At 43.1% G+C, this 25,433-nt stretch overlaps 1 protein-coding gene across 2 annotated transcripts in view; it reads left to right on the forward strand.

Moving 5' to 3' along the window:
* The window catches only part of CANX (calnexin), a 574,990-nt gene that overhangs the window by 370,576 nt on the left and 178,981 nt on the right, over positions 1-25,433 (forward strand). For both annotated transcript variants that reach the window (XM_078653533.1, XM_078653534.1), the window contains exons 9-11: positions 13,132-13,245; positions 23,354-23,510; positions 23,646-23,861. In XM_078653533.1, coding sequence (XP_078509659.1) covers positions 13,132-13,245; positions 23,354-23,510; positions 23,646-23,861 — 487 coding nt within the window. The remainder of the gene's footprint in view (positions 1-13,131; positions 13,246-23,353; positions 23,511-23,645; positions 23,862-25,433) is intronic.

Below are 25,433 nucleotides of genomic sequence, written 5' to 3' on the forward strand. Positions count from 1 at the left end.
GAAAACATACTAAAGAGTAGGTACAAGTCCAGTATAAAAACCTGGATAAGGTATATTGACTATTTGTCTTGTGGGAAGGAGACCAACATGGCTTGGCAGAATTTATAAACTATCTAAACCACAATAACCAAAATTTAACATTTACATCGTCAAGCAGTAAAACCAGAGTGACCTATTTGGATGTGGAGGTCTTTGTCAAAAATCAACGGCTCTGTACGAAAATACATAGGAAACCCACTGCCACCAACAGTGTTCTTCATGCCAGCAGCGGACACCCGGAACTTCTAAAGTGGAGCATCCCATATGGAGAGATGCTCCGCGTAAAAAGAAACTGCTCGGAAGATAAGGATATTGAACAGATCATTGAAGACACGAGCTTAAGATTCTTGGCTAGAGGATATCCTATGGAGGTTGTTGAAGAGGCAAAAATGAAAATCAAAGAAAGACCACGATCCACATTATTGTAAACATTGGAGAGGGTGGACAATGAAGAAACAACTCGTATCATCATGGACTTCAATTCAGAAAACCGAAGTCTGAAAAAAGTCATAAAGAAGAATTGGAAAATCTTAATGTTGGACGACTCATTGAAAAAAACACTTCCACCCACCCCCCAAATAACATATAGGAAGACAGCTTCGTTGGGTGACATCCTCACACAGTCATCTACCCACCTATAATCCAAAAAATGAGAAAGGTAAAAAATCATTGCTAACAACACCTGGCTTTTGGAAATGCTCGAAATGCAAAGCCTGCGAGCACGGCCATAATACTCTCTCATATCAATTACAAAACGGAAAAATGGAAAACATCACTGACCACATAACATGTGAATCCAAATTTGTAATATACGTTCTGCAATGCCCATGTTACAAATTATACGTTGGAAGCACAATAAATAAACTTAAACTACGTATATTAAAACATCTAAGGGCAATCAAGATTCAGGATCTCTCTTATCCAATGGCCAAACACTTTCTGGAGAAACATTCAAGTAACAACCAGGAACTCAAATTATTTGGTGCAAAATTGGTAAAACCAAATGAAAGAGGTGGAGATAGAACCTTAGACTTACGAAGAGCACAATCAAGGTTCATCTTGGCGTTGGGTACAGAGAGTCCTTTTGGACACAATTTGGATGCTGAGTTACATGTGCACCTGTAGAAGAAAAACTTTCTTGAACTTTCTTGGATTTCACATGAAGAATATGGCTAACTGATGAGAATTGAATAAATTGATGTACCATGTAGCAACACCCTTCTGATAAATCTAATAATTCAAAACTAAGAAAGCGATTAGGAAGAGGAAAACAGGAATATAAGATGCGTGGATAGAGTTAAAATACTGTGTTGGGGTTATGTACGTAGAAGGATTGAAGAAAGTGTATTTACTTTTGTTTCAAAACCATCAAATTTGTTACTCTCTGTGTTTATTTTTTGAAAGCCTACTTCAGCATGATTGAACACAGGGAGATGGCAAACTCTTTTATACATATAGAAATGATGGGTTGTAAAGTAATGGTTGTTGGATGGTTCAAAAGAATCAAAAAATTAATGCGTTTTTGCACATAGAAAATATTTGCACATAAAATGTTTACACATGATATTTTGCACAATGCACATGGCACTTTACTAACAAAATTGCTCTTTGACCCATCTGATAAATTATTGTTATTCTGTCCTTCGCCCATTCCCCTTCCCTTCTCTATCCTTCCTTTTTGCTATGAATTTTACTATTTTATCATATGATAATGGAAGATCACACATTGGACATCTTTTCCATATTTCTGTTTATATGAAATTTTATGATATGATTTATAACATGCAATTTTAAAACATGTTTTTATATTGATTGTGAGAAAGTTAAATTCAAATGCCTTTCTTGACATAAGGTACTTTACCATTACGTTTCTCTGCCTTAGAAAGTCAACATAAAAATGTATGTCCTAAATGGCCACTGAATAAGAGCAGACTAGTAGGGTTATCAGTCTAGTCTATTTTAAAGGAAATGAAGAAGGGACTTATGCACTTATCACTTTAAATGGACTGTTTGCACTGCGGGACTCTATGGTCCAGTTGAAGACAATCGCCGAAACGCGTCGACCGTCCTCCTTGTTTGCACGAAATGGTGTTGTAAAATAAAAATTACTCTTACCTGAAGAAATTGCGTTTTGGATCCCGTTTGTGCTGTGGTGCATCTGGACTGCTTGGCTGCGTACTGGAGCCCGGCTGGGTCCGTTCTTTACCTAAGGAAGACTTTGGATAATCCAGCTTCTGATATGGAGTGTATCTTCTTTCCATTCTAAGGTCTCTCTTAAACGTGGGTGAGAGACAAAGATGCCTTCTCCTTTCCTGAAGAGGAAGAAGCTTGTCGACCCCTCTAAAACTGTCTCCCCACGGGATCTGCCAGCCTCTACACCTACGAGACCTTGTTCTCTGGCGTCGGAGTGCCGAGCTGTGCGCTCGTCTTCAAAAACAGGCGCTGGCTCATCGACGCGTCCGTCTAAGACTACGAGATCCGTCGACGCTGTGCCCACCATGACGACGACATGTTCAATGTCGACGACGACGTCTACCTCGTCGCCGACGCTTCAAGAGGTGAGACCAATCTCCTCCATTGTTAAAATCTCGTGGACGACTATCAAACCTGTCTCGTTGGCGGCTTTGGCTAAAAAGCACTCGTCGACCTAGACTTTGACGTGTTCCTCGACGACTCATCCATCCTCGTCGATGACAACATCCTCGTCGACGGCAACATCCTCGTCGACGGCAACATCCTTGTCGACGGTGCCTTCTACGCCAACTGTACCTCCTTCGTCGACGACTGCCTTGTCGACGGCGAAATCAATGATGCCATCCTCTTCGTCGACGGCTTCCAAAACTTCATCAATGGGTCCCGCTTTGACAATCCCATCTACAATTGTTTAACTGAGACTTCGTCGACGGGATCGTCGACGACGCACCACTCGCTCGCAACTGCAACTACTTTAACAGTGGTGACAGCTTCTGTGGTCAAACGCCCTGTTCCACTAGACTTAAGTCCTATTACTAGTGGTGCTAGTCTTCCAGCTCAGCTATTTGAGTCCGCAGAAGAGAACTCCAATGATGGTTCTTATGTGGACAATGTTTTTCGTCCTGCGACTAGTCCTTCAGAATTAAATATAAAGTGCCAAGATTACGAGGACGATGATGATGAGGAGGACAGGAGTGCTCTTTTTCCCGTCCATGACAATCAGCTTGACGCACCTCATGAGGAGCCAATGACTCAAATACCGTTATCTTTGGTGTCCAACCTACAACACATGCTGGATGATTACAATCGCAGATTCCCTCCATCTGCGCCCACTTCACCTGCTCCTCCACCTTCGGCACCAGCGCCAGTACCTGCTGCAGCGCCACGGTCACCAGTTCGTCCACAACCGGATACAGATAATGATGACGATGTGCATCAGGACACAGATCAGGATGACGATGATGTCCTCGCGGATTGGGATAACTATAGAGCCCAAATGCCGTCTACTCCACCGACATCACCCTTGGCTTCCCCGCCAGTGGACATCGGATGTTTCCACACTCTCATGGTGCGTGCTGCCAAGCGGTTCCATTTAACCCTGGACGTGCAGCAACAGGATTGCTTCCTCTATGATTTCAAAGACCAACCTCTAAAGCAGGCCCATACCATCCCAATTATTGATTTTATTTGGCAAGAGGGCCTTAAACTTATGGAGCGGCCAAATTCCATCCCTGCCGTACTTCCACGTCTTGACAAAAAATACAAGGCACCTGCAGACTCACCAGCATGCCTTGTTTCTCACCCTAAAGCAGACTCTGTCATCGCGCAGGCGGCCCAGAAGAGGTCGCGTAATCCTTTCACTCCGTTAACTTCTCCTCCAGACCAGGAAGGGCGCCGATTAGACTCTATCGGGAAGAAATTCACCACCATGGCTGCCACAACAGTCAGAGCAGCCAACTCCCTGGCCATCCTCAGGAGATATGACCGTCAAATGTGGTCTGAAATTGCAGCTTTGGTTGCCCAGCTTCCAGATTCCGTCCGAGCCGAGGCTCAGACAATTGTCCAGGAAGGGGAGAAGATCTCTTCGGAGATTGACTGTGCTGTTGACATTTCTTCAAACAGCTTCAGGCAACTTGCCGGAGCTGCTGTTTTAAGACGCCAAGGCTGGCTCAAATCTACAGCGTTTCGGCCTGAAGTACAGGCGAGGGTGCTTGACTTGCCATACGATGGTGATTCCCTTTTTGGCAAGGATGTTGACGATGCCCTGGAATCCATCACAAAGGACACGGATACTGCTCGTGCCCTAGGAACCCTCCAGTATAGGAAGCGCCCTTTTCGGGGAGCACGTGGCAGAGGCAACTCTTCAAATTTTCGTGGCTCCTCCCAGTATCGTGCCTATGGCGACAACAAGCAGCGATATAATTACCAGTCTCAAAATCGCCAATCCGATTCAACGCCTTATCGGAGAAAAAATAACTACATAGGTGGTACCACCTCTAAAAAGCAGTAACTTACCCAGGATAAAGTGTTCTCCGTCTCTGAAAATTGGAGGTTGAATCTCCCAAAACTTCTACAATTGGTCACATATAACTTCGGATTGTTGGGTCCTAGATGTCATCTTAAAGGGACACGTTCTCTAATTTACCAGATTTCCGCCCGCCCCCAGCTCATCTAAAAGAACTGTTGGCTCAAGTCAAGATCATGATACAAAGGGGGGCTGTCGAAGAGGTTCCTCGAGTACAACAGGGCAAGGGTTTTTATTCCGGCTTTTTTCTAATCAAGAAAAAGTCGGGAGAGTGGCGTCCCATTCTGGACCTACGAGCCCTCAACCAGTTCATAAAGTCCGAAACTTTTCGGATGTTGACATTACTGGAGATTTTACAGTTCCTCAATCCCGGGGAGTTCCTCTCCACTATCGACCTCCAAGATGCATATTTTCATGTGCCAATACATCACAAACACAGAAAATATCTTCTCTTCACTGTCGGATCGAAGTACTTCAAATTCAAAGTGTTGCCTTTTGGCCTTCGTTCAGCGTCAAGAGTTTTCACGAAGATCATGGCTCCGGTTGCAGCTTTCCTTCGTCAGCAGGGCATTCAATTTTACCCTTATTTGGACGATTGTCTGATAAAGGCTCAGACGTGTCAAGCAGCAAGACAACACACTCAGACTTGCCTGGAACTTTTTCGCACCTTGGGCCTTTCCGTCAATCAGGAAAAGTCTCATCTAATTCTCATTTAATTAAAGCAGCGGATGACATCAGACTCATCCGTGACACTGGGGGCACAGCAGTCTTGATACTGCTTGATTTATCAGCAGCCTTCGACACGGTCGATCACGCTACTCTAATCGACTGTGTCGAAAATTTAGGCGTTCAAAAGACTGCCAGCAAACTTCTGGCCTCTTTCCTGGCCGATAGAACCCAAGTAGTCACATTGGGACCCTTTCAGTCGTCTACCTTGTCTCTGCCATGTGGAGTACCCCAAGGCTCATCCCTAAGTCCGACACTTTTTAACATCTACGTGTCGGACTTAGCCAATGTCATTCGGGCTTATGGGATGAGCCTTACATCCTACGCAGATGACACACTGCTGGTTCTTGCCATCAAGAATAATGGCGATAAAATAGCTGATGATCTCAAATCAGGGATGGTAGCAATAGGCAGTTGGATGGCTTCCAACTGCTTAAAGCTAAACTCCGATAAGACGGAAGTAGTCATTTTTGGACCGCTAACTCCTGAGTGGTCGTCCAATTGGTGGCCATCTTCATTAGGCCCCCCTCCTGAGCCTCTCAGCAAGGTGAGGAATCTGGGTGTCATTTTCGATGACCGCCTCACTTTTCATCCACACTCTAATCAGATTACCTCCTCAGCCTTTTTTAAACTGAAACTTATAAGAAAAATTCTCCCTTTTCTTCCTGATAAAGCTGGTAAAACCCTGGTCTCCTCCCTTGTACTTTCGACTCTCGTTTATTGCAATGCTTTATTCCTCAATGCACAAGAAGGAGTCTTAAACAAATTACAAATAATACAGAACGCAGCTGCCAGGCTTTTGGGAAAAATTCCCAAACATCAATCTGCCTCGAATACCATCAGAGAGCTACATTGGCTATCCATCAAAAACAGAATAAAGGTCAAGACTCTATGCATTGTGTATAAGTCTATGCACAAGCTTGGACCTGCTCATCTAATCCACAATCTGATTCCCTATTGCCCGGCTAGAACTTTACGTTCGTCTTGCCTAATTGATCTCGTTGTCCCCCGCACCAAAACTGTTTCATGGGGTGAAAGAAGATTCCTGGTATCAGCTCCAAAGTTGTGGAATACTTTGCCTCACGTGATGTTATGTTATGTTATGATTTTATTTATATAGCGCACGGCTACTCAACAAGAGTGTCCCGGCGCTTTCAGAGGGCGGCTCAGCTGTTAAAAAAACATAACAGAGAACAGACAAAAAAAAAAAAAAGAGGTGAAAAGAAAAATAGCCTAAAGATTAAAAAGCCAGGTCTTCAGGTTTTTCCTGAACAGGAGCAGGCTCGGAATGCTGCGTAGAGCAAGGGGCAAAGAGTTCCACAACTGGGGGGCCTTAAAGCTGAAAGAACGACCCCCGATGCGAGCCTTCCTCACACGGGGCACCACGGCAAGGAACAAAGATTCCGACCGCAAGGAGTGGGCCGGACGGTAGAAGGCCAGTCTGCGCTGCAGATACTTAGCACCGGAGCCAGAAAGTGCCTTATGCACCAACGTCAGCGTTTTGAACATTATCCGCTTTCGGATAGGGAGCCAGTGAAGTGACTGTAGCACCCCCGATGTTCTTGCCCGCCTAGGAAGGCCGTAGATGGCGCGAGCCGCAGAGTTCTGCACCACCTGCAGCCTTTGGATCAGATACTCCGGAAGCCCTAAATGGAGAGCATTAGCGTAGTCCAGTCTAGATCCTATAAGAGCTTGGACAATGATCTTCCTATGCTCCTCTGTGAGCAGGGGTAGGAACTTCCGGTGATCAAAGCCAGTCCATCTCTCCGGTCTTTTCGTAAGCAACTTAAGACCTGGCTTTTTAATCAATAGACTCCGCTCTTCCTCCCAGGGTAATTAATCCAGATACTTAGCGCCGAGACGCCCTCGGGCATTTGCTTGCGCTTTAGAAATGTCAATAATAAATAAATAAATAATAAATAAATCTCCGCCCCTCACAGCAGAGGTTTTCTAGGAGCCTTGATCGATTCTCGTCTGGCAAAGGTGTTAGTCTCACAGGAGCGACAAGCTCGCAAACTCAAGATGGTCGGTTTTCTAAGATCAAAAATGTCAGTTTCTGTCCGGATGTTGAAATCCTTTCTAGGCATGGCCTCCTCTTGCATACATCTGATTCCGCACTGCAGGCTTCATATGAGAGTCATCCAAGAGGAGTTGGACAAACAATGGAAACAAATCTCGGGGTCGTTCAACGACCAAATCTACCTTACCCCCCGCATTCAAACAGCATTGGAATGGTGGGCTCACCTTCCAAACATCGCCGCCGGAAGGCCCTTCCAGGATACAGCTCCTACGCTTACCCTCACAACGGACACCTCCTTAGAGGGTTGGGGGGGGCTCACCTCGATGGGCTATCGGTCAAGGGCAAATGGACTGCAGTTCAATGCACATGGCACGTAAATCGCCTAGAACTCTTGGCCATCTTTCTTTCCCTAAAATCTTTCTGGATGCTGGTACAAGGCCAATCGCTGCTGGTGCGGACAGACAACACCACCAGCATGCACTACCTCAACAAACAGGGCGGTACGAGGTCTCTTCTGCTTTCCAAGCAGGCTCAAGAAATATGGGAATGGGCGATTCACCATCAGATCCACCTGACAGCAGTTCACGTGCCGGGTGTCTCCAACGCCCTTGCCGACTCTCTCAGCAGATCACATGCGGACAATCACGAGTGGGAACTCCATCAACCAACTCTGGGGTACATCTTTCGTCAGTGGGGCCAACCACAGATGGATCTGTTTGCGACTCCGACCAACCGCAAATGACTACGCTTTGCAAGTCGGCATCCCCACAGAGTCGAGCGGGAATGCGTTTTCGAACAATTGGTCGAACAAATTTGTTTACGCTTTTCCTCCGCTCCCGCTCATTCCACGCCTGTTGCACAGGATGAGGCTTCAGCGCTGTCACATCATATTGATTGCGCCCAGGTGGCCAGGTCGCCCATGGTTCACGGATCACGGATCTCCTCCTATTTTCCCAGTGCGATCCGATTCTTCTCACCCTCTGCCTCACCTGCTCACCATGAACCAGGGACGGATTTGCCATCCGGATCCGGCATATCTCCAACTGCATGCCTGGAACCTGAGCACAATGAGTTTGCACGTTTGAATATTGCTCCGGAGTGCAGGCTCATGCACGCGCTCCTTCCACCATTAAGACCTATCAATTAAAATGGAAGCGTTTTTGTGTCTGGTGTCACAATGAAGCCCTTGATCCGATGCACGCCAAGCCAGAATAAATCCTGCCTTTTTTCCTATCTCTGGCGAAGTCAGGACTCTCTCATTCCACTCTTAAAGTCTTTCTGGCAGCGATTTCTCGCTTTCGTCATGATGGTTCCACATCCTTATATTCCTCTCGGATCATCCGGCAGTTCTTCAGAGGCCTCTTTCGAAAGTTTCTGCCCATACGTCGTCCGCCGCCTGCTTGGCGCCTGAATCTGGTTTTATCACAGCTCCTCCTACCTCCTTTCGAGCCCATCCATTCAGTGTACTTAAAATTCCTCACGTGGAAGGTTGCTCTCCTACTCGCGCTTACATCCTCCAGGCGAGTAAGTGACATTCAAGCATTCCTGATTCAACCTCCATTTCTTCAGTTTTCAAAGGACCTTGTTACTTTACGTACAAATCCAACATTTATCCCTAAAGTTCCTACTGATTTCCATCTTAATGAGCCTGTCATTCGCAGGACCTTCTTCCCAAATCCGCAGTCTCCTGCTGAGCGTTCTCTGCATTCCTTGGACTTAAACCGTTGCCTGAAATTCTATATTCAGCGCACCGCTCCTTTTCGAAAATCAGACCAACTCTTTGTGGCCTATGGCCGAATGTACAAAGGACAGCCAGTCACTAAACAATCCATTACTAGGTGGATTTCTTCTGCCATCTCCTTCTGCCATCAACGGGATGGAAACCTCTTTCTACTCCGGTGCGAGCACACTCGACAAGGGCTGTTGCATCATCTACCGCCCTCTCTCCTGGAGTGCCTCTGCGCCAGAGCTGCAACGTGGTCGAGGAGACACACATTTACGAGGCACTACTGTCTGGAGTCTGCTGACGCTGCACACGCTGCTGTGGGCCAAGCGGTGCTACGAAATCTTTTCAACTAAGGTGAGCCTCTGTTACTTCCTGCCTCCTGTCATAAAAGTTTTTTTTTGCTATATGTCAATATGTATGCAATGTTCATAGGTACTCTAACCTTACTTACTTTGGTGTTAAACTGCCTTTTATGACTCGTGTATTGGTTTACTGCTTTCTATTCTTATTCAAGCATGTGAATCTATTAAAGTCACCCCTAATACTGGAGAAGAACATTAGTTACTTACCTGTAAACGGTGGTTCTCCAGTATCGGTGTCTTTAATAGATTCACATGCGACCCACCCTTCCTCCCCTCAGAGGCTCTCTTCTCCTCATGCACTCTTGGTCACTTTGGTGCTACGAAAATCTGAGGGCTTGAGCTTCTGAGGAGAAGGTTCTAGAGGGTGCTGCTGTCTGATTGGCTGGAATGTGGACTATTACAATGACACTGATATGTTACTAAAGTGAATTCTCCCTTTAAGGCTCCTATGGGCCTTTTTAGTTCTATGGTACTTTTAACTTTATTTCTATATTTTAGATGTACTACATTTTATATGTACATGTATAATTATATTTTCTATATGTATTTATATATGTATATATATATATATATCCAAAAGAACCCTCCTTCAAAGAAAAAGGCAGAGGCCTCAGTAGGGGAACAGCATGGAGCTCTTTTATTGTAGATTTAAGGCAGGTACGGCGGGCGTATGCATTTCGGCCGTGTGGCCTCTTCAGCGCCCAGTGTGATACGGAGGATGAGTTCAAGTGCTGCCAAAGGATACTGCCACAGTCCAATCCGTTCAAATAGGCTCCACCCCAAAACAGGAGATTGATATCACCTGCTCTGGCTGTCGGCAGGCGGAGCAAACTACAAATCCCAACATGCAATAGTTTGTTATTGTTGGCCACAAAGTTGCGGAAACTGTGGATCCCTCGGGCGGCTCCTGCCCATCAATTCTTGCTGCCCTCCACAACAGCACAGCTCCTCGAGTCACCAAACTACACCCCCACCGCCATCAGGAGTGATGTCCACGGCGGCAAGTGCAGCAGTGTGCCGAGCCACGGAGTTCAGTGACTCCGACCCCGTTTCCTGATGGAGTGGTGAGCCTGGTCTTTCCGTTACCACGGAACAAACGAATGCTTCTGCCACGGCAGAAACTGCGCCAACAATGACCAGGCCAGCTTCAGTGTAGGGACCTCTGAAAGCACGCTGTTAGCTTGCGATGCAAAAATATCCAAAAGAACCCTCCTTCAAAGAAAAAGGCAGAGGCCTCAGTAGGGGAACAGCATGGAGCTCTTTTATTGTAGATTTAAGGCAGGTACGGCGGGCGTATGCATATATATATATATATATATTTATATATGTGTATATATATATATATATATTTATATATATATATATATGTGTGTGTGTGTGTATATATATATATATTTGCTGCTCCACTGCCAAACAAAGTCGACACACCAGCACTCACAGTAAGTTAAACCTGGTTAGGTTTATTGCACAAGAAAAGGTAAAACAGACGCGTTTCAGCAATATATATATATATATATATAAGAAGCATGATTCCTACAAGAAGAACCTGGAGAGACTCAGCGGGGCTTTCAGGAAAGGGATTTATTCAGCAAGTGTGGCATGACGCGTTTCGACAGCAATGTCTTCATCAGATGCCTAATACACCAATACATCTGCCAGTTCGTTTTGATAGTTCAAAATAACGTCCTGCCATTGGTGGCCATCCAGGTGGTTCAAGCTGATTGGAGGAGAGGCGTCATAGCGGCGTCGGCACACTACAACTCCCAGCATTCATCAGTCAAGAAAGCCAGGTAAGTAATTCCCCCTCGAACCACTGTTATCTCATGGAGTGCTGGATGATTGTGGACGCTTGTGAAACGTGTGGGCTGTGCAGTGGCTGAAGTCTTCCCCTCTCCTGGGTCCCCAAACGTCTAAGCCGCTAGTAGCTCCTGCAACGCTGATCCTGGAGCCAAGAATGCAGTGATCCTGACTGCTCCGTGAGGTCACGGACTGCTGGGCTGCAGCGGAAGCCTTGCGAGTTAGGAGAGCGGCGGGCCGGAGATATTATTCAAGCATGTGAATCTATAAAAGACACCAGTACTGGAGAACCACAGTTTACAGGTAAGTATCTAATGTTCTTCACCAGTCGAGTACTCACATGGAAACCGATAACTCACTTTCCTGCCATTGGATAACATTGACTGGTTTGACTCGAAAAATCTTCTAAGTGTGAAATTTTGAAAGTCTAAAATATTCCTATCAGCTGAGTAACGAATTTCGAATTACTCACCTGGAGTCAGGAGAGAAGCCAGTACTGTACCTCTCAGCCCAGTACTGAACCGCAAAAGTAATTAGAACTGTACTTACCCATAACTTGAATTTTCTTCCATAGAAAACCATTGACTGCTTTTTTCTGAAATTTCTTCTGTCTACTTTTGCAAATTACAAATATTCCTTAAAAATCGTACCAACTACTAAAACGTAAATTCTTACTTATCTTAGGTAGAGACCCCAGTACTGAACCTAGGAGTCCAGTCCTGGATAACAAAAGTACCGAGTACCTACTTTACCTAAGGCTTCAATTTCCTTCCATAGGATAACATTGCTAGTTTTTCACTGGAAAGTTTCTAAGTGTTAACTTGTAAAGTACCTTTATATTCTTTAAAAATCATTGCAATAACCAAAACGTTTTTACTGAACTGTTTTCAGCTTAGACCCCAGGACTGAATCTAGGATCCAGTCTTGGAGTTACAAGAGTAATCTATAAAGTAATCAACTGTATTTATGTAGAAAAACCCTTTGAGCTCAATGTTAAATTGTGTTTAGAATTGTGTTGCCTACTGCAACCCCTGTACCTATTGTGTTTACAAAGTTTATTACCTTTCTGGAAAGCAATTATGAGATCACTCATATTGAGAAAAGTATATTTTGATGCCTGTTGGTTCTAAAAATAAAACTACTATATCTTTTGACATAAAAACAATTGGCCTGGAGTTCAGTCTTTGAGTGTGTGAAACCTTTTGCTGACTGAGTGTGTACAACAAATGCTTTACACTGTCTTCTGGTACTGCCTTACTGCATCGACCAAGCTACCACTTTGGAGAGTAAGGTCAGCCCTGACTTTAACCTCTGTTATACCTCTGGGGGTTGTGGTCTCTATACACACTGTACCTTACTTTGGTCCAATATATGTAGAGCCACTTTCTCACAGATGGCGACTATGCACAGGTACATCCAGGCCTCCGCCTGATGTCACACAGGGGACGGACATACCACCAACTGGTGGTCGACAATTGTCCCCCACACCCCCCTCCCCAAAATTTCAAGACGATGGTGAAATGATGCACAACATGTGAATCCAGAAAACAGGACTCATGCTGCTAAACAGAAAATTAACCTCTTTGCAAACAATTAAACAAGAAATGGCAGTATTATTCAAGTAGTAATCGCACCCATTCTGCTTTAAAAGTAAAGTTGAATATTTGGCTCATTGAAGTTGGTACATAAGTGTCATATGACGCCCACTTGTGTGTAAAGAAATGTGACTAGGCCATCAAAATGTTTTCCAATCTGTTTGGAGATTCCCTAGAAAAGGACTATTCTAAGCTGTGTTCCAATCTAAAGGATTACCAGTTTGTTAACCTACTTCTATCCATCCATCGCAATGAGGTTCCATTTGTTTGACTACAGAACAATTTACCGTTTGCCCTATTTAAACGTATATCTCCTGCATTCCTACTTTTTAGTATTACTTTGTAACAGACATTCTGTCATTCTGCAGGGATGAGGATGCTCCTGCCAAAATCCCAGATGACAATGCCGTGAAACCGGAAGGCTGGCTTGATGATGAACCTGAATATGTGGCCGATCCAGATGCCGAAAAGCCAGAAGACTGGTGCGTCATTTTGCCAACTTTTAGTTGTAAAGCATAACCCTCTTATATACATATTCCCCACAGATTGAGATTTCCTGGCCCTTAATTGATGGGACAGTATGTTACGACTGAGTGCTACACTGGTGTGCTCCCACAGCTTGCAACTTTTTAATGACATTTGTCAGTAAATGCACCAAAATCAGTTTAACGGGTTTTATGGGCAATGGGGTGAGTAATATAAATGTAGACAGATTAGATTTTGCCCTTTCAAAGTGGGTTCATTTTATGAAAGATGGCCTATATTACAACTAGTTCGAAAGCATATTAAAGTGAGAAGTTTTTGCAGTGGTGTAAAGTGATGTTTGTCCTGCAAATAACTGTCTTCTAATTCATAACATTAGACTCATGCCTGCTGCGAAAATTAGTTCTAGTTAGTACAAATTATTTATTTTCATAAACACATTTTGTCTACCTTCTGCTGTTTGAGGATTTTTGTTTTGTAAGATTATTTTCTTTACATTTGACTTTATAAAAAAAATGCATCTGTTTTTTTTCTATAGTGAGTGAAGCTTGCTTCAGAGGACAGAGGACAGATCTGCTATAGGCAGATTCTACCTCTTATTTCCGACTGAGAGCAGAACCAAGAAACAAAAAGAGCCCAGTCAAACTGGTATAAGACGTGGGCAAAATTGCAATTGAAGTTTTGCAAGTGGGTTTCTACTCAGGAATAGGTACTGTTTGACATATCCAAAATTCAACAAAATTGGGGTACAGGAACGGCCTGAAAATCACATTTCAAAATGGTGGCATGTAAATATGGAATAAGGCATATTAGGGTGTTTTAACTAGTGTTAGTGACACAAATTTGACTTCTTTAATAAGTCTCAATGCGTACCATTAAAAGCAGAGGATACGGCGAAAGAAGACCATTTATAGACAATACAGATATCCAGAAAATATGTGATCGGCTGCAACCCATTTTGCCATTCCATTCCTACATATTTTCTAAGAACATCGTTTCTGGAGTTACGGCTCCTGCCAGTGTTAACATACATTTTATGCCATTGGCAGTGGAATAGTCTCCAAAATGAAGGAGAATCCAGTTTTCACATTAAAAGCTAAAAGATCAGACCGGGTCAAAATGCTAGGATCTACTGCTGCTATTATTACTGTAGATGCTGAAATTTAATAGATCCAGCATTGTTGTTTCAAAGAATGACGACTGTTGCTGCATCTAGTGACAAGAATCTTGACAATATAATTCATTATGAGCTTTGTGCTTTCACTCCTGCATTATTTGAATCTCGCAGTATGTTAAGAAAGGCTGTTAAGGCCAAGTCTCAATTAGCACATGCAATACTAAAGTAGTCTGAGTTACGCACGGAGATTGTTGAAATACCATCTACTGATCTGTATGTCATAGATGGTGGCTCTCTAACTTTTTCTATTAGAAAGGTCAAAGCATTTAGTCATCTACTAAAGGAAAAGAAGCTCCAAGTAGTTGCAGACCTTTTCTGTTGGGAAGATTCCCAACACATTGACATTGAAAACTCTGGGAAGAAGGACCTGTTGCTGGTATGGGTGCAGGAAAATGGATTCCATTAACACTTCGTCATCAAATGTTGCTAGTAAAGGTAGTAGCTAGCAAATATTCTTAATCCAAAAGAACTGGGTTGGTATGAAAAAGATTTCGTTTTGACCCACAATATGTGACTTGCCACCCACCAGCTCCGAATTTGTTATTGAATGATACATTGTTCCTGCACCATAGTCCTCTCACCCTGGGCACAAGAAAATTGCTGGGTCACCAGCTCTGTCAATTCAAACGTAACTTCGTTGTGATTGTGTATATTTGAATTTATTTCTTCAAAATAATCCACATTTTTTTGGAAAGTTCACATATTAGATTTTGCTTTTAACATCGTGTGTTTGATTCCCAAATAAATCGTATCCAATGCATTTCGGTGCATCTAGCACCTTCATCAGGGAAATCTGTAAGTTAATTAAACAAAACAAAACTTGCTTTAGCCTGCACTATTACGTGTAATTCACAATGTTTAACATTACCAACAACTTTATAGCTGACTGCGTTAAATTTCAAAAATGCATAATGTGGTTCAATAAATGCTAGCGCGTGAAACGGCTACTCCATGAAATGTTTTACAAAAATGAACTAAATACGTGCTCGGCGTTCAATGATACTATGTAACGCTACTGCTGGAATCGCGCTTCGGTGTTGACATCAAAGTTAACAGCACCCTTTCATGTTAACGTTTCTAAGCCGCTCAATCGCTTGCAAACATTGGTGTCAGTTATACTAAGATTGTTAGACGCGGCTTACATTAGCGGGTGCTCGTGCTCTGAACACTCACCTAGTTAGTTGTGTGAACGGCTTACACAAGCTCCGTGCTGCATTTTCTAATGGCGCCGGGATCAAGTGTGTTCATTTTTCTACCCGCTGTTTGACGCATGCGCATTACTCTGCTCCGTTTTTTTCACTCGACTTTATTGACGCTGCCTCGGTGTTGTGCTGGCAATATACGTGAATGTGACTGCGCGCCCTTACTATGTGGTGCCTGACAAGTTTAAAGAATGTGTAAAAAACTTCATATAATGCTGTATTTCATATACGTAGTAATTTGTACAATTAGGCAATGATATGTGCACAAAATCATAAATAGCACAGAAATTCAGTTCGATCATTAAGCCCATTGGGCTTCAGACTGTTCAAGTAATAAATCCAATGGTTCTCTCTTTTAAGTAGGTTTTTCTTGTTGCTTGTACCCTCTGTTTTAAGCACTGTTTCCAGTATACAGGCTCGCAATTGGCTTATGTGATGCTGTTTTTCCTTAAAGTGGACTGCCACTGTTGATTTTGTTGATTCTGTTCTTATGTTACTTTTATGTTCTGTAAGGCGCGTTTTTAGTTTACGTTCAGTGTGGCCTACATACACTGCGCCACAGGGGCATTTCAGCATGTATATTATATTCATTGTGTCGCATGTCCCATTAACTCTTAGCGGTATTTGAAATCCTTTCATTGGATGGGACATCACATTTCCCTTCATGATGTTGTGGCAGCTACTACAGTTCATACATGGGATGGTTCCACGATAAGTGCTTTTTGGAGGTCGTTCAATTGGATGCTTCAGCATTTCTCCTAAGTTTTTTCCTCTCGTGAATGCGAACAACTGTTCTTCTGAAAAAATGCCTTTAAAATCCACTTCCAGTTTCAATATTTGCCAATGTTTTCTAATGATATTCTTGAATTGGGTACTTACATTGGAGTATTTACTCACACATGTTATTCTCTTGGTGGCCCCTTTTGTTTTGTTCGTTAATAGTTCATCTCTGGATGTTTGTTGTGCTCTACTCAGTGCTGGTTGTATCGTTTGTTCAGGATATCCCCTGTCCTGAAACCTTTTTGCCATAATTGTCAATTGCTCTTGACATTTTTGAGTTTGCGAGACCACTCTTCGTACCCTGAGGAACTGTGAATATGGCAGATGTGTCTTCAGGGATTGGGGGTGATGGCTGTCAAATTTCAATAAGTTGTTTCTGTCAGTTGGTTTTCGATAAAGGTTGGTTTGAAACTGATTTTCACTTCTGGTGATTTCTACATCCAAAAACTGGATCTTGGTGGTACTCATTTGCCACGTGAAGCTTATCCTTTCATTCCTGCTGTTCAGTATTTCCAGTTCATTATGTAGAGTTTCATCATCGCCTTTCCAAATTAAAAAGATTTCATCGATGAATCTTACATACATCAATAATTTGGTGGCCCATTCCTGGCGTTGGTAAATATGTAAGTTTTCAAAATCAGTCATAAACAAATTAGCGTACGCCGGTGCGGCGCAATTGCCCATAGATGTGCCACTCCGTTGGATAAACCATCGTTGTTGGTGTTCAAAGTAACTATTCATAAGAGAGAACTCCATTAGTTCCATTAAAAATATTTGCAGGTCTTGCTCATATGTGCTGTTCAATAAAGCTTTTTCAATAGCTTCCAGGCCTTCTTTATGTGGTATGGACGTATAGAGCGCCCTGACATCAATGGTTACCATTGTTACCTTTTCTGATGTTATCAAGCTGTTCAATCTTATCAAGAAGTCGGTGGTGTCCTTTATGTATGAGGTGGATTTAAGCACTAGTGGTTGCAAATATTTATCGATGAACTTCCCCACTGGTTCGTGGAGACTTCCCTTCGTAGAAACTATCGGGCGGCAGGGTGGATTGTTCAAGTCTTTGTGGACCTTAGGTACCATATATATGACTGGACTCTTATGATTTTCTTGGGTTAGGTATTTTCTGGTTTTGTCTGTTATGGTTCTCATGTTTTGTGCTCTTGATAGTATGTTGGACAAAGTTTTTCGGATTTCTTCCGTGGGATTGTAATCAATTTCCATGTATAAAGTCTCATCCTCTATGTGCTCTTTAATCGCTGTCTCGTAATAAGATTTATTCAAAATGACCATGGCCCCTCCCTTATTAGCCTTTTGACACATAATTTTGTCATTTTTCGCCAGTGCTTGTATAGTGCCGTACTCCTTGTTTGACATGTTCTTCTGTTTAGGAGTCTTCTTGGTGTTAACTTTTTCTATTTCTTGTTTACATAAGACTTCAAATAGGTCAATTGTCTTGTGGCTGCTGGAATCGCGCTTCGGTGTTGACATCAAATGGTACCTAAGGTCCACAAAGACTTGAACAATCCACCCTGCCGCCCGATAGTTTCTACGAAGGGAAGTCTCCACGAACCAGTGGGGAAGTTCATCGATAAATATTTGCAACCACTAGTGCTTAAATCCACCTCATACATAAAGGACACCACCGACTTCTTGATAAGATTGAACAGCTTGATAACATCAGAAAAGGTAACAATGGTAACCATTGATGTCAGGGCGCTCTATACGTCCATACCACATAAAGAAGGCCTGGAAGCTATTGAAAAAGCTTTATTGAACAGCACATATGAGCAAGACCTGCAAATATTTTTAATGGAACTAATGGAGTTCTCTCTTATGAATAGTTACTTTGAACACCAACAACGATGGTTTATCCAACGGAGTGGCACATCTATGGGCAATTGCGCCGCACCGGCGTACGCTAATTTGTTTGACTGATTTTGAAAACTTACATATTTACCAACGCCAGGAATGGGCCACCAAATTATTGATGTATGTAAGATTCATCGATGATATCTTTTTAATTTGGAAAGGCGATGATGAAACTCTACATAATGAACTGGAAATACTGAACAGCAGGAATGAAAGGATAAGCTTCACGTGGCAAATGAGTACCACCAAGATCCAGTTTTTGGATGTAGAAATCACCAGAAGTGAAAATCAGTTTCAAACCAACCTTTATCGAAAACCAACTGACAGAAACAACTTATTGAAATTTGACAGCCATCACCCCCAATCCCTGAAGACACATCTGCCATATTCACAGTTCCTCAGGGTACGAAGAGTGGTCTCGCAAACTCAAAAATGTCAAGAGCAATTGACAATTATGGCAAAAAGGTTTCAGGACAGGGGATATCCTGAACAAACGATACAACCAGCACTGAGTAGAGCACAACAAACATCCAGAGATGAACTATTAACGAACAAAACAAAAGGGGCCACCAAGAGAATAACATGTGTGAGTAAATACTCCAATGTAAGTACCCAATTCAAGAATATCATTAGAAAACATTGGCAAATATTGAAACTGGAAGTGGATTTTAAAGTCATTTTTTCAGAAGAACCGTTGTTCGCATTCACGAGAGGAAAAAACTTAGGAGAAATGCTGAAGCATCCAATTGAACGACCTCCAAAAAGCACTTATCGTGGAACCATCCCATGTATGAACTGTAGTAGCTGCCACAACATCATGAAGGGAAATGTGATATCCCATCCAATGAAAGGATTTCAAATACCGCTAAGAGTTAATGGGACATGCGACACAATGAATATAATATACATGCTGAAATGCCCCTGTGGCGCAGTGTATGTAGGCCACACTGAACGTAAACTAAAAACGCGCCTTACAGAACATAAAAGTAACATAAGAACAGAATCAACAAAATCAACAGTGGCAGTCCACTTTAAGGAAAAACAGCATCACATAAGCCAATTGCGAGCCTGTATACTGGAAACAGTGCTTAAAACAGAGGGTACAAGCAACAAGAAAAACCTACTTAAAAGAGAGAACCATTGGATTTATTACTTGAACAGTCTGAAGCCCAATGGGCTTAATGATCGAACTGAATTTCTGTGCTATTTATGATTTTGTGCACATATCATTGCCTAATTGTACAAATTACTACGTATATGAAATACAGCATTATATGAAGTTTTTTACACATTCTTTAAACTTGTCAGGCACCACATAGTAAGGGTGCGCAGTCACATTCACGTATATTGCCAGCACAACACCGAGGCAGCGTCAATAAAGTCGAGTGAAAAAAACAGAGCAGAGTAATGCGCATGCGTCAAACAGCGGGTAGAAAAATGAACACACTTGATCCCGGCGCCATTAGAAAATGCAGCACGGAGCTTGTGTAAGCCGTTCATACAACTAACTAGGTGAGTGTTCAGAGCACGAGCACCCGCTAATGTAAGCCGCGTCTAACAATCTTAGTATAACTGACACCAATGTTTGCAAGCGATTGAGCGGCTTAGAAACGTTAACATGAAAGGGTGCTGTTAACTTTGATGTCAACACCGAAGCGCGATTCCAGCAGTAGCGTTACATAGTATCATTGAACGCCGAGCACGTATTTAGTTCATTTTTGTAAAACATTTCATGGAGTAGCCGTTTCACGCGCTAGCATTTATTGAACCACATTATGCATTTTTGAAATTTAACGCAGTCAGCTATAAAGTTGTTGGTAATGTTAAACATTGTGAATTACACGTAATAGTGCAGGCTAAAGCAAGTTTTGTTTTGTTTAATTAACTTACAGATTTCCCTGATGAAGGTGCTAGATGCACCGAAACACATTGGATAAGATTTATTTGGGAATCAAACAAACGATGTTAAAAGCAAAATCTAATATGTGAACTTTCCAAAAAAATGTGGATTATTTTGAAGAAATAAATTCAAATATACACAATCACAACGAAGTTACGTTTGAATTGACAGAGCTGGTGACCCAGCAATTTTCTTGTGCCCAGGGTGAGAGGACTATGATGCAATAGTCCTGCGACCATTTGATTATTCGATTACACTCAGGGCGGAGAGTGATACCCATGGAGCACGGATAACTTAGTTAAACTTATAGACTGTGCACATCCCATACTTTGAAGTGACATTGTTCCTGCACAACACATTGTGCAACAATGAGATGTGCTTGCAAAAAATAAAATGTGATGCCCTGTTCTGCTGCTTGCGGAAAGTGCAAAATCCGTGGCTGCAATAATTGATACTAGCGAATATGAAGCCGCAGTGATGCAGATTGATTTCTTTTTTTGGGGGGGGGGGGTTCTCATGCTCATGCATTTTGAGTTATGTTTTTGGGTTTTCTGATCCAAATGGTTCTTCTTATGTTATTGTTTCCTTACAGAGCTTATTACATGTATTATTGCTAGTCTGAAATATATACACGGTCGTTTTTTAAAATCTTTTTTTTTAATGGACGTAAAAAAAAAATCCATTGAAACATTCATTTTCAGGAAAAAATATAAAATTATCCATTATGGCATGGCAACCGTTTTGAAATGTGATTTTTGGGGATTTCTCGTAGCTTGATTTTGTCAGATTTTGGATATATCAAACAGTACCTTTTCCAGAGTAGAAAACCACTCAAATTACTTCTATTGGGAGTTTGATTATTTTTCGTAGTTTTACTGGACTACCTCATGTTTTACATTCTTTTTCAACGTTTCTTAGTAGAGTTGTCATCAAGTACTGCTGCCAGTGCGATGTAAAATGTCAGATGCCAGTGGGTACTCCTGATGACTTCTCAGCCTAACGCCTGGTCTTGACATCTCAGATTGCAGGCGGAGCTTGAAAATAAGAGCTTTGGCTAGCAGGGAGACATGATTAACCTGCTCCACTTCTGTAGAAGGCTGCTAAGCCTACTGCGTGCATAAAGGCATTGATGGCAGATATCAGACCCTGATGGGATTAGTTCTCTAAAAATGTACAAATGGAAAACTCGGATACCAACCTCTGCCCCCTCTGGTGTTGCCTCCAGCCAGCAAGATGCCTTTCGTGCTTTCATCCTCAACTCCTGCTCGCATCTGACTTAGTTTCTGACAGAGACTTATGATTTCAGATTCCTCAGTTTGTGAATGTTGCCAGGTGCCAGACTGGATCTGGAAACTTTAATAGCAATTACACTAGCGTCGAGGGACAGTGTCATGTGCCTCTGTGTCTTGTCTATCTTTTCTGATAGAGATTCTAACTACAGATTCCTCACCAGCAGACTGGATCTGGAAAATCTTGAGCCGCACCTCTGTGCAGTGTCATTTGGCAGTGCGTCGTTGTCGGGAGTGACAGTGCGGTGCCTATATATTTGCCACCCCGGCAGTCTGTTCCTTCTTGACTAGTTTTGTGCCAAAAAGGCATAGCCATGTAAAAACCAATACTTTTTTGACCAGTGTGTAGTGTCTAAAGGGATCTTTATGGGTAAAAGAGCCCATTTTGCAGAATGGAGAGTATGGGAGGGGTCAGTGAGGAATCTGGTGTTAAATGTGGTCTAACGGCTAGAGCGGTCGACCTCGAAGCTGGGAACTGGGTTCAAGTCTCGGCTGGGATGCTCAACATCCTGTGGTTCTGGACAAATCACTTAATCTCCCTGTGCATGATTAAATGAATGTGCCTGTCTGTAACGCAACTGGTGCTCATGTGAAGCACTCTGATACCTAATATTCTGTGTCGTTTGCACTATATAAAACAAAAAAGTCTCTACTAGAAATAAAGCATTACTGAAGGTTAGTAAATTGTTCTTCTGATAGACTTCTAGCCACAGATTCCTCACCTTATAACAGATACCAAAGCATACCTTCCCGGTAGAGGGCATGCGAGCTGGGTTAGACAAAACGTCCTGGAGGACGGAGCAGGCTAAATGCCATTCACGACTGTCCTGACTATCCAAGCAGTGGTGCTTCATGAATGTATGGAAGGATGTCCATATGGGGCAGCTTGACAGATGTCCAGGACAGGACCCCATGCACTAAAGCAGCCATGGCAGCTTTGGACCTGGTGGAGTGAGCTGCAAGCCCTCTATGGAGGGTGTTGCTTCTTCTCTAGTGTGCAGTAAATCTTTGTGCAGCATACAAACCATCGGGAGATGGTTTGCTTCTGCAGGGCCTTGCTCTTTTTTGCTTCGGTACGCTCCCTTGAACCCATTAAGAGCTCATTGTCTACACGGTGGTCTTTCGTGCAACCATTATAGAATAACAGTTCTTTTAGGGCCTTGAATGCATGAGGTGGGGTCTAGAAGGCAGGCAAAGTGATTCTCTGACTAGTGTGAAAAGAGGTGGTTAATTTCAGAAGGAAAGAGGCACATGTCCGAAGAAACAGCTTGTCAAGGAAGAAGTATGTTATGGAGTCTGGGCTGACGGAGCCTGAAGTTCACTGACCTTCCTGGACGCCGGGATGACGTGGTGGAGCCTACTGAGACGCCGCCCCTGCGCGCTGACGTCAGTTCTTTCTTATACCACACCAGCCTTGAGCAGATCCTGAGAGAGCTTGTCCCTTAGTCATTTTTTTGATCCGGATCCAACACTAGATGGCAAAAGTATGCAGAGCTTGTGAATCTACAGCACTGCATGCTACGAATAGATGCTTATATGGTAAGTAACATATTCCATACTGCCACCATCACTTTGTGACACTCAGGGTAGGGGTACATGCTTATATACCATGCAGGGGACCATCTCATCCCAATATTAGAATTTTTTATTGTTCCCTTGATTATTACTGTGCATTTTATTTTATTTTTTATTTTTTTCGGCCTCCAGCTATTTCAGGCACTTATTTGGAATTGGTTACAAATTGTTTCAATAAACTATAAATGGTTTAGCATTCTGCTCAAGATAACTTTGCTTCTTAAGTGTCTGGAAATATGCAATTTATACTGTCTGATGTAAACAGATATTTTATTTTCAGCCTTATTCTGTAATTTTAATAACTCTTTTTAGGGATGAGGACATGGATGGCGAGTGGGAGGCGCCTCAGATTGCAAACCCCAAATGTGAAGCTGCTGCTGGCTGTGGAGCCTGGCAAAGACCGACGATTGACAACCCTAATTTTAAGGGCAAATGGAAGGCACCTATGATCGACAACCCCAACTACCAGGTATGATCTACACAAAAATAGGTACTTGAAGCTTCTTCTTTTTTCTGAGTTGTGTGGATGCTGTGCCTTCTTTTACATCAATTATGTTCCCTAACTCTATTGCCTTTCTTACACTTGTCTTCAATCTTTTTGCAGGGTGTTTGGAAGCCACGCAAAATTCAGAACCCAGATTACTTTGAGGATCTTGCCCCATTCAGGATGACACCCTTCAGTGCAGTTGGACTTGAGCTGTGGTCCATGACATCAGACATCTTTTTTGACAATTTTATAATCTGCTCTGACCGGTCTGTGGCGGACGACTGGGCCAATGATGGCTGGGGTCTCAAGAAAGCTGCTGATGGTGCCTCAGAGGTAAGAGTAAATGTTGAAACAGTAGGTGTACATCAGAATTCCAGTGGCAGCTGGTCTCCAATAGGAGAGCGACCTAAGCATACAAGTCAGTGGAACCTTATCTATTCTATTATGCTTTTGACCTACATTTCTGCACCTTCCGTCTGACACCAAAAATCTTACACTGAGAAACAATGGAAAGAAAATGTTTGTTTCTCTGTTCAAAATCATGTTTCCCTGAATGTAGCATGTATATGTTACACTTTTTATGATATGATGTCTTCTAAAAGTGCTTTCTTTTGAGACTGGAAAATGGTTGTGACCTGCAGCACTGTCTAAACCCTGTAGTGTAAAATCTGAAAGAAACCTGTAGTGATAGATTCCTTACCTTAGTTTGAGTTTAAAGGTATTTTTAGAGCGCGCGTACACCCAGCGGTTTCATGGCGCCTTTTGTAGTACTACAAACCCAAGTGAGCGAAAGGAACTAGAAGCTAGGGGCGGATCTAGGAGGGAAATGCCTGGGAGAAAAGAAGAGTTTTAAGAGCTTTACGAAAGAGGGGATACTGTGGACAAGATCTCAAGGAAAATGGGAGGGAGTTCCAGAAGGCAGGAGCCACGGTTGAAAACTTGGATCCTCCCCATTTTTTCCGTTTAAAACGGGGAACAATGAGGAGCTGTTGGGTGGACGAGCGCAATTCTCTGGCCGGGGTATAATCATGGATAGCAGAACTAATGAAAGCAGGGGCAGAACCAGACCGCGCATTGAAAATGATGTAGCCTAGCTTAAAGAGGGCACATTGCTGGACAGGGAGCCAGTGTAGAGATTTGAGAAGGGGCGTGACGTGGTGTGACTTGGGTAGGTTAAACACAAGACGGGCTGCCTGATTCTGGACCAACTGGAGACGCCGCACGAGGTACGCCGGCATGCCACAATAAAGGGCATTGCCGTAGTCCAAGCGGGACGTCACCATAGCCAGAAGTATGAGTTTTAAGGCGGGTGGGGTAAAAAAACGGGAAACTTTACGTATAGTCCGTAGGGAAAGAAAAGCTGAGGAAACAACCGCACCAACTTGGGAGTGAAGGGAAAGTTGGTCATTAAATTTGAAACCAAGAGTTTTGACTGAGGAAACAGGGATAGGTGAGGGACCTAAGGAAGGGGGCCAAAAGAGTGAAGACCAAGGACTGGAGCAACCACCCGTCCACACCAATTCCGTTTTGTCGGGATTGAGTTTCAGGTGGTTGTGATTCATCCAGTCCTGAATGAAGGTCATGACAGAGTGAAAAGTGGATATGGACACCGAGGAGGGAGAGAGTGAAAAAATAAGCTGGAGATCATCTGCATAATTATAGACAGAGACCTCCAGCTGTTGTAAAGCGAAAATAAGAGGGGCAATGTATAAATTAAATAACAGTGGTGACAGTGAGGAACCTTGAGGGACCCCGCACTGTACAGGCCGGGAGTCAGCTGAGTAATCGCCCAAGCGAACTGCTTGGGTGCGGCCGCTCAGGAAAGAGGATAACTTAGAATTACCCCCAGGCGTCAGACTGGATACGGAAAGTTTTTTGTCAACAGTTACCCCCTGTGCGTCGGTA

Source organism: Lissotriton helveticus, chromosome 7, assembly GCF_964261635.1.
Source record: "Lissotriton helveticus chromosome 7, aLisHel1.1, whole genome shotgun sequence".
Lineage (NCBI taxonomy): Eukaryota > Metazoa > Chordata > Amphibia > Caudata > Salamandridae > Lissotriton > Lissotriton helveticus.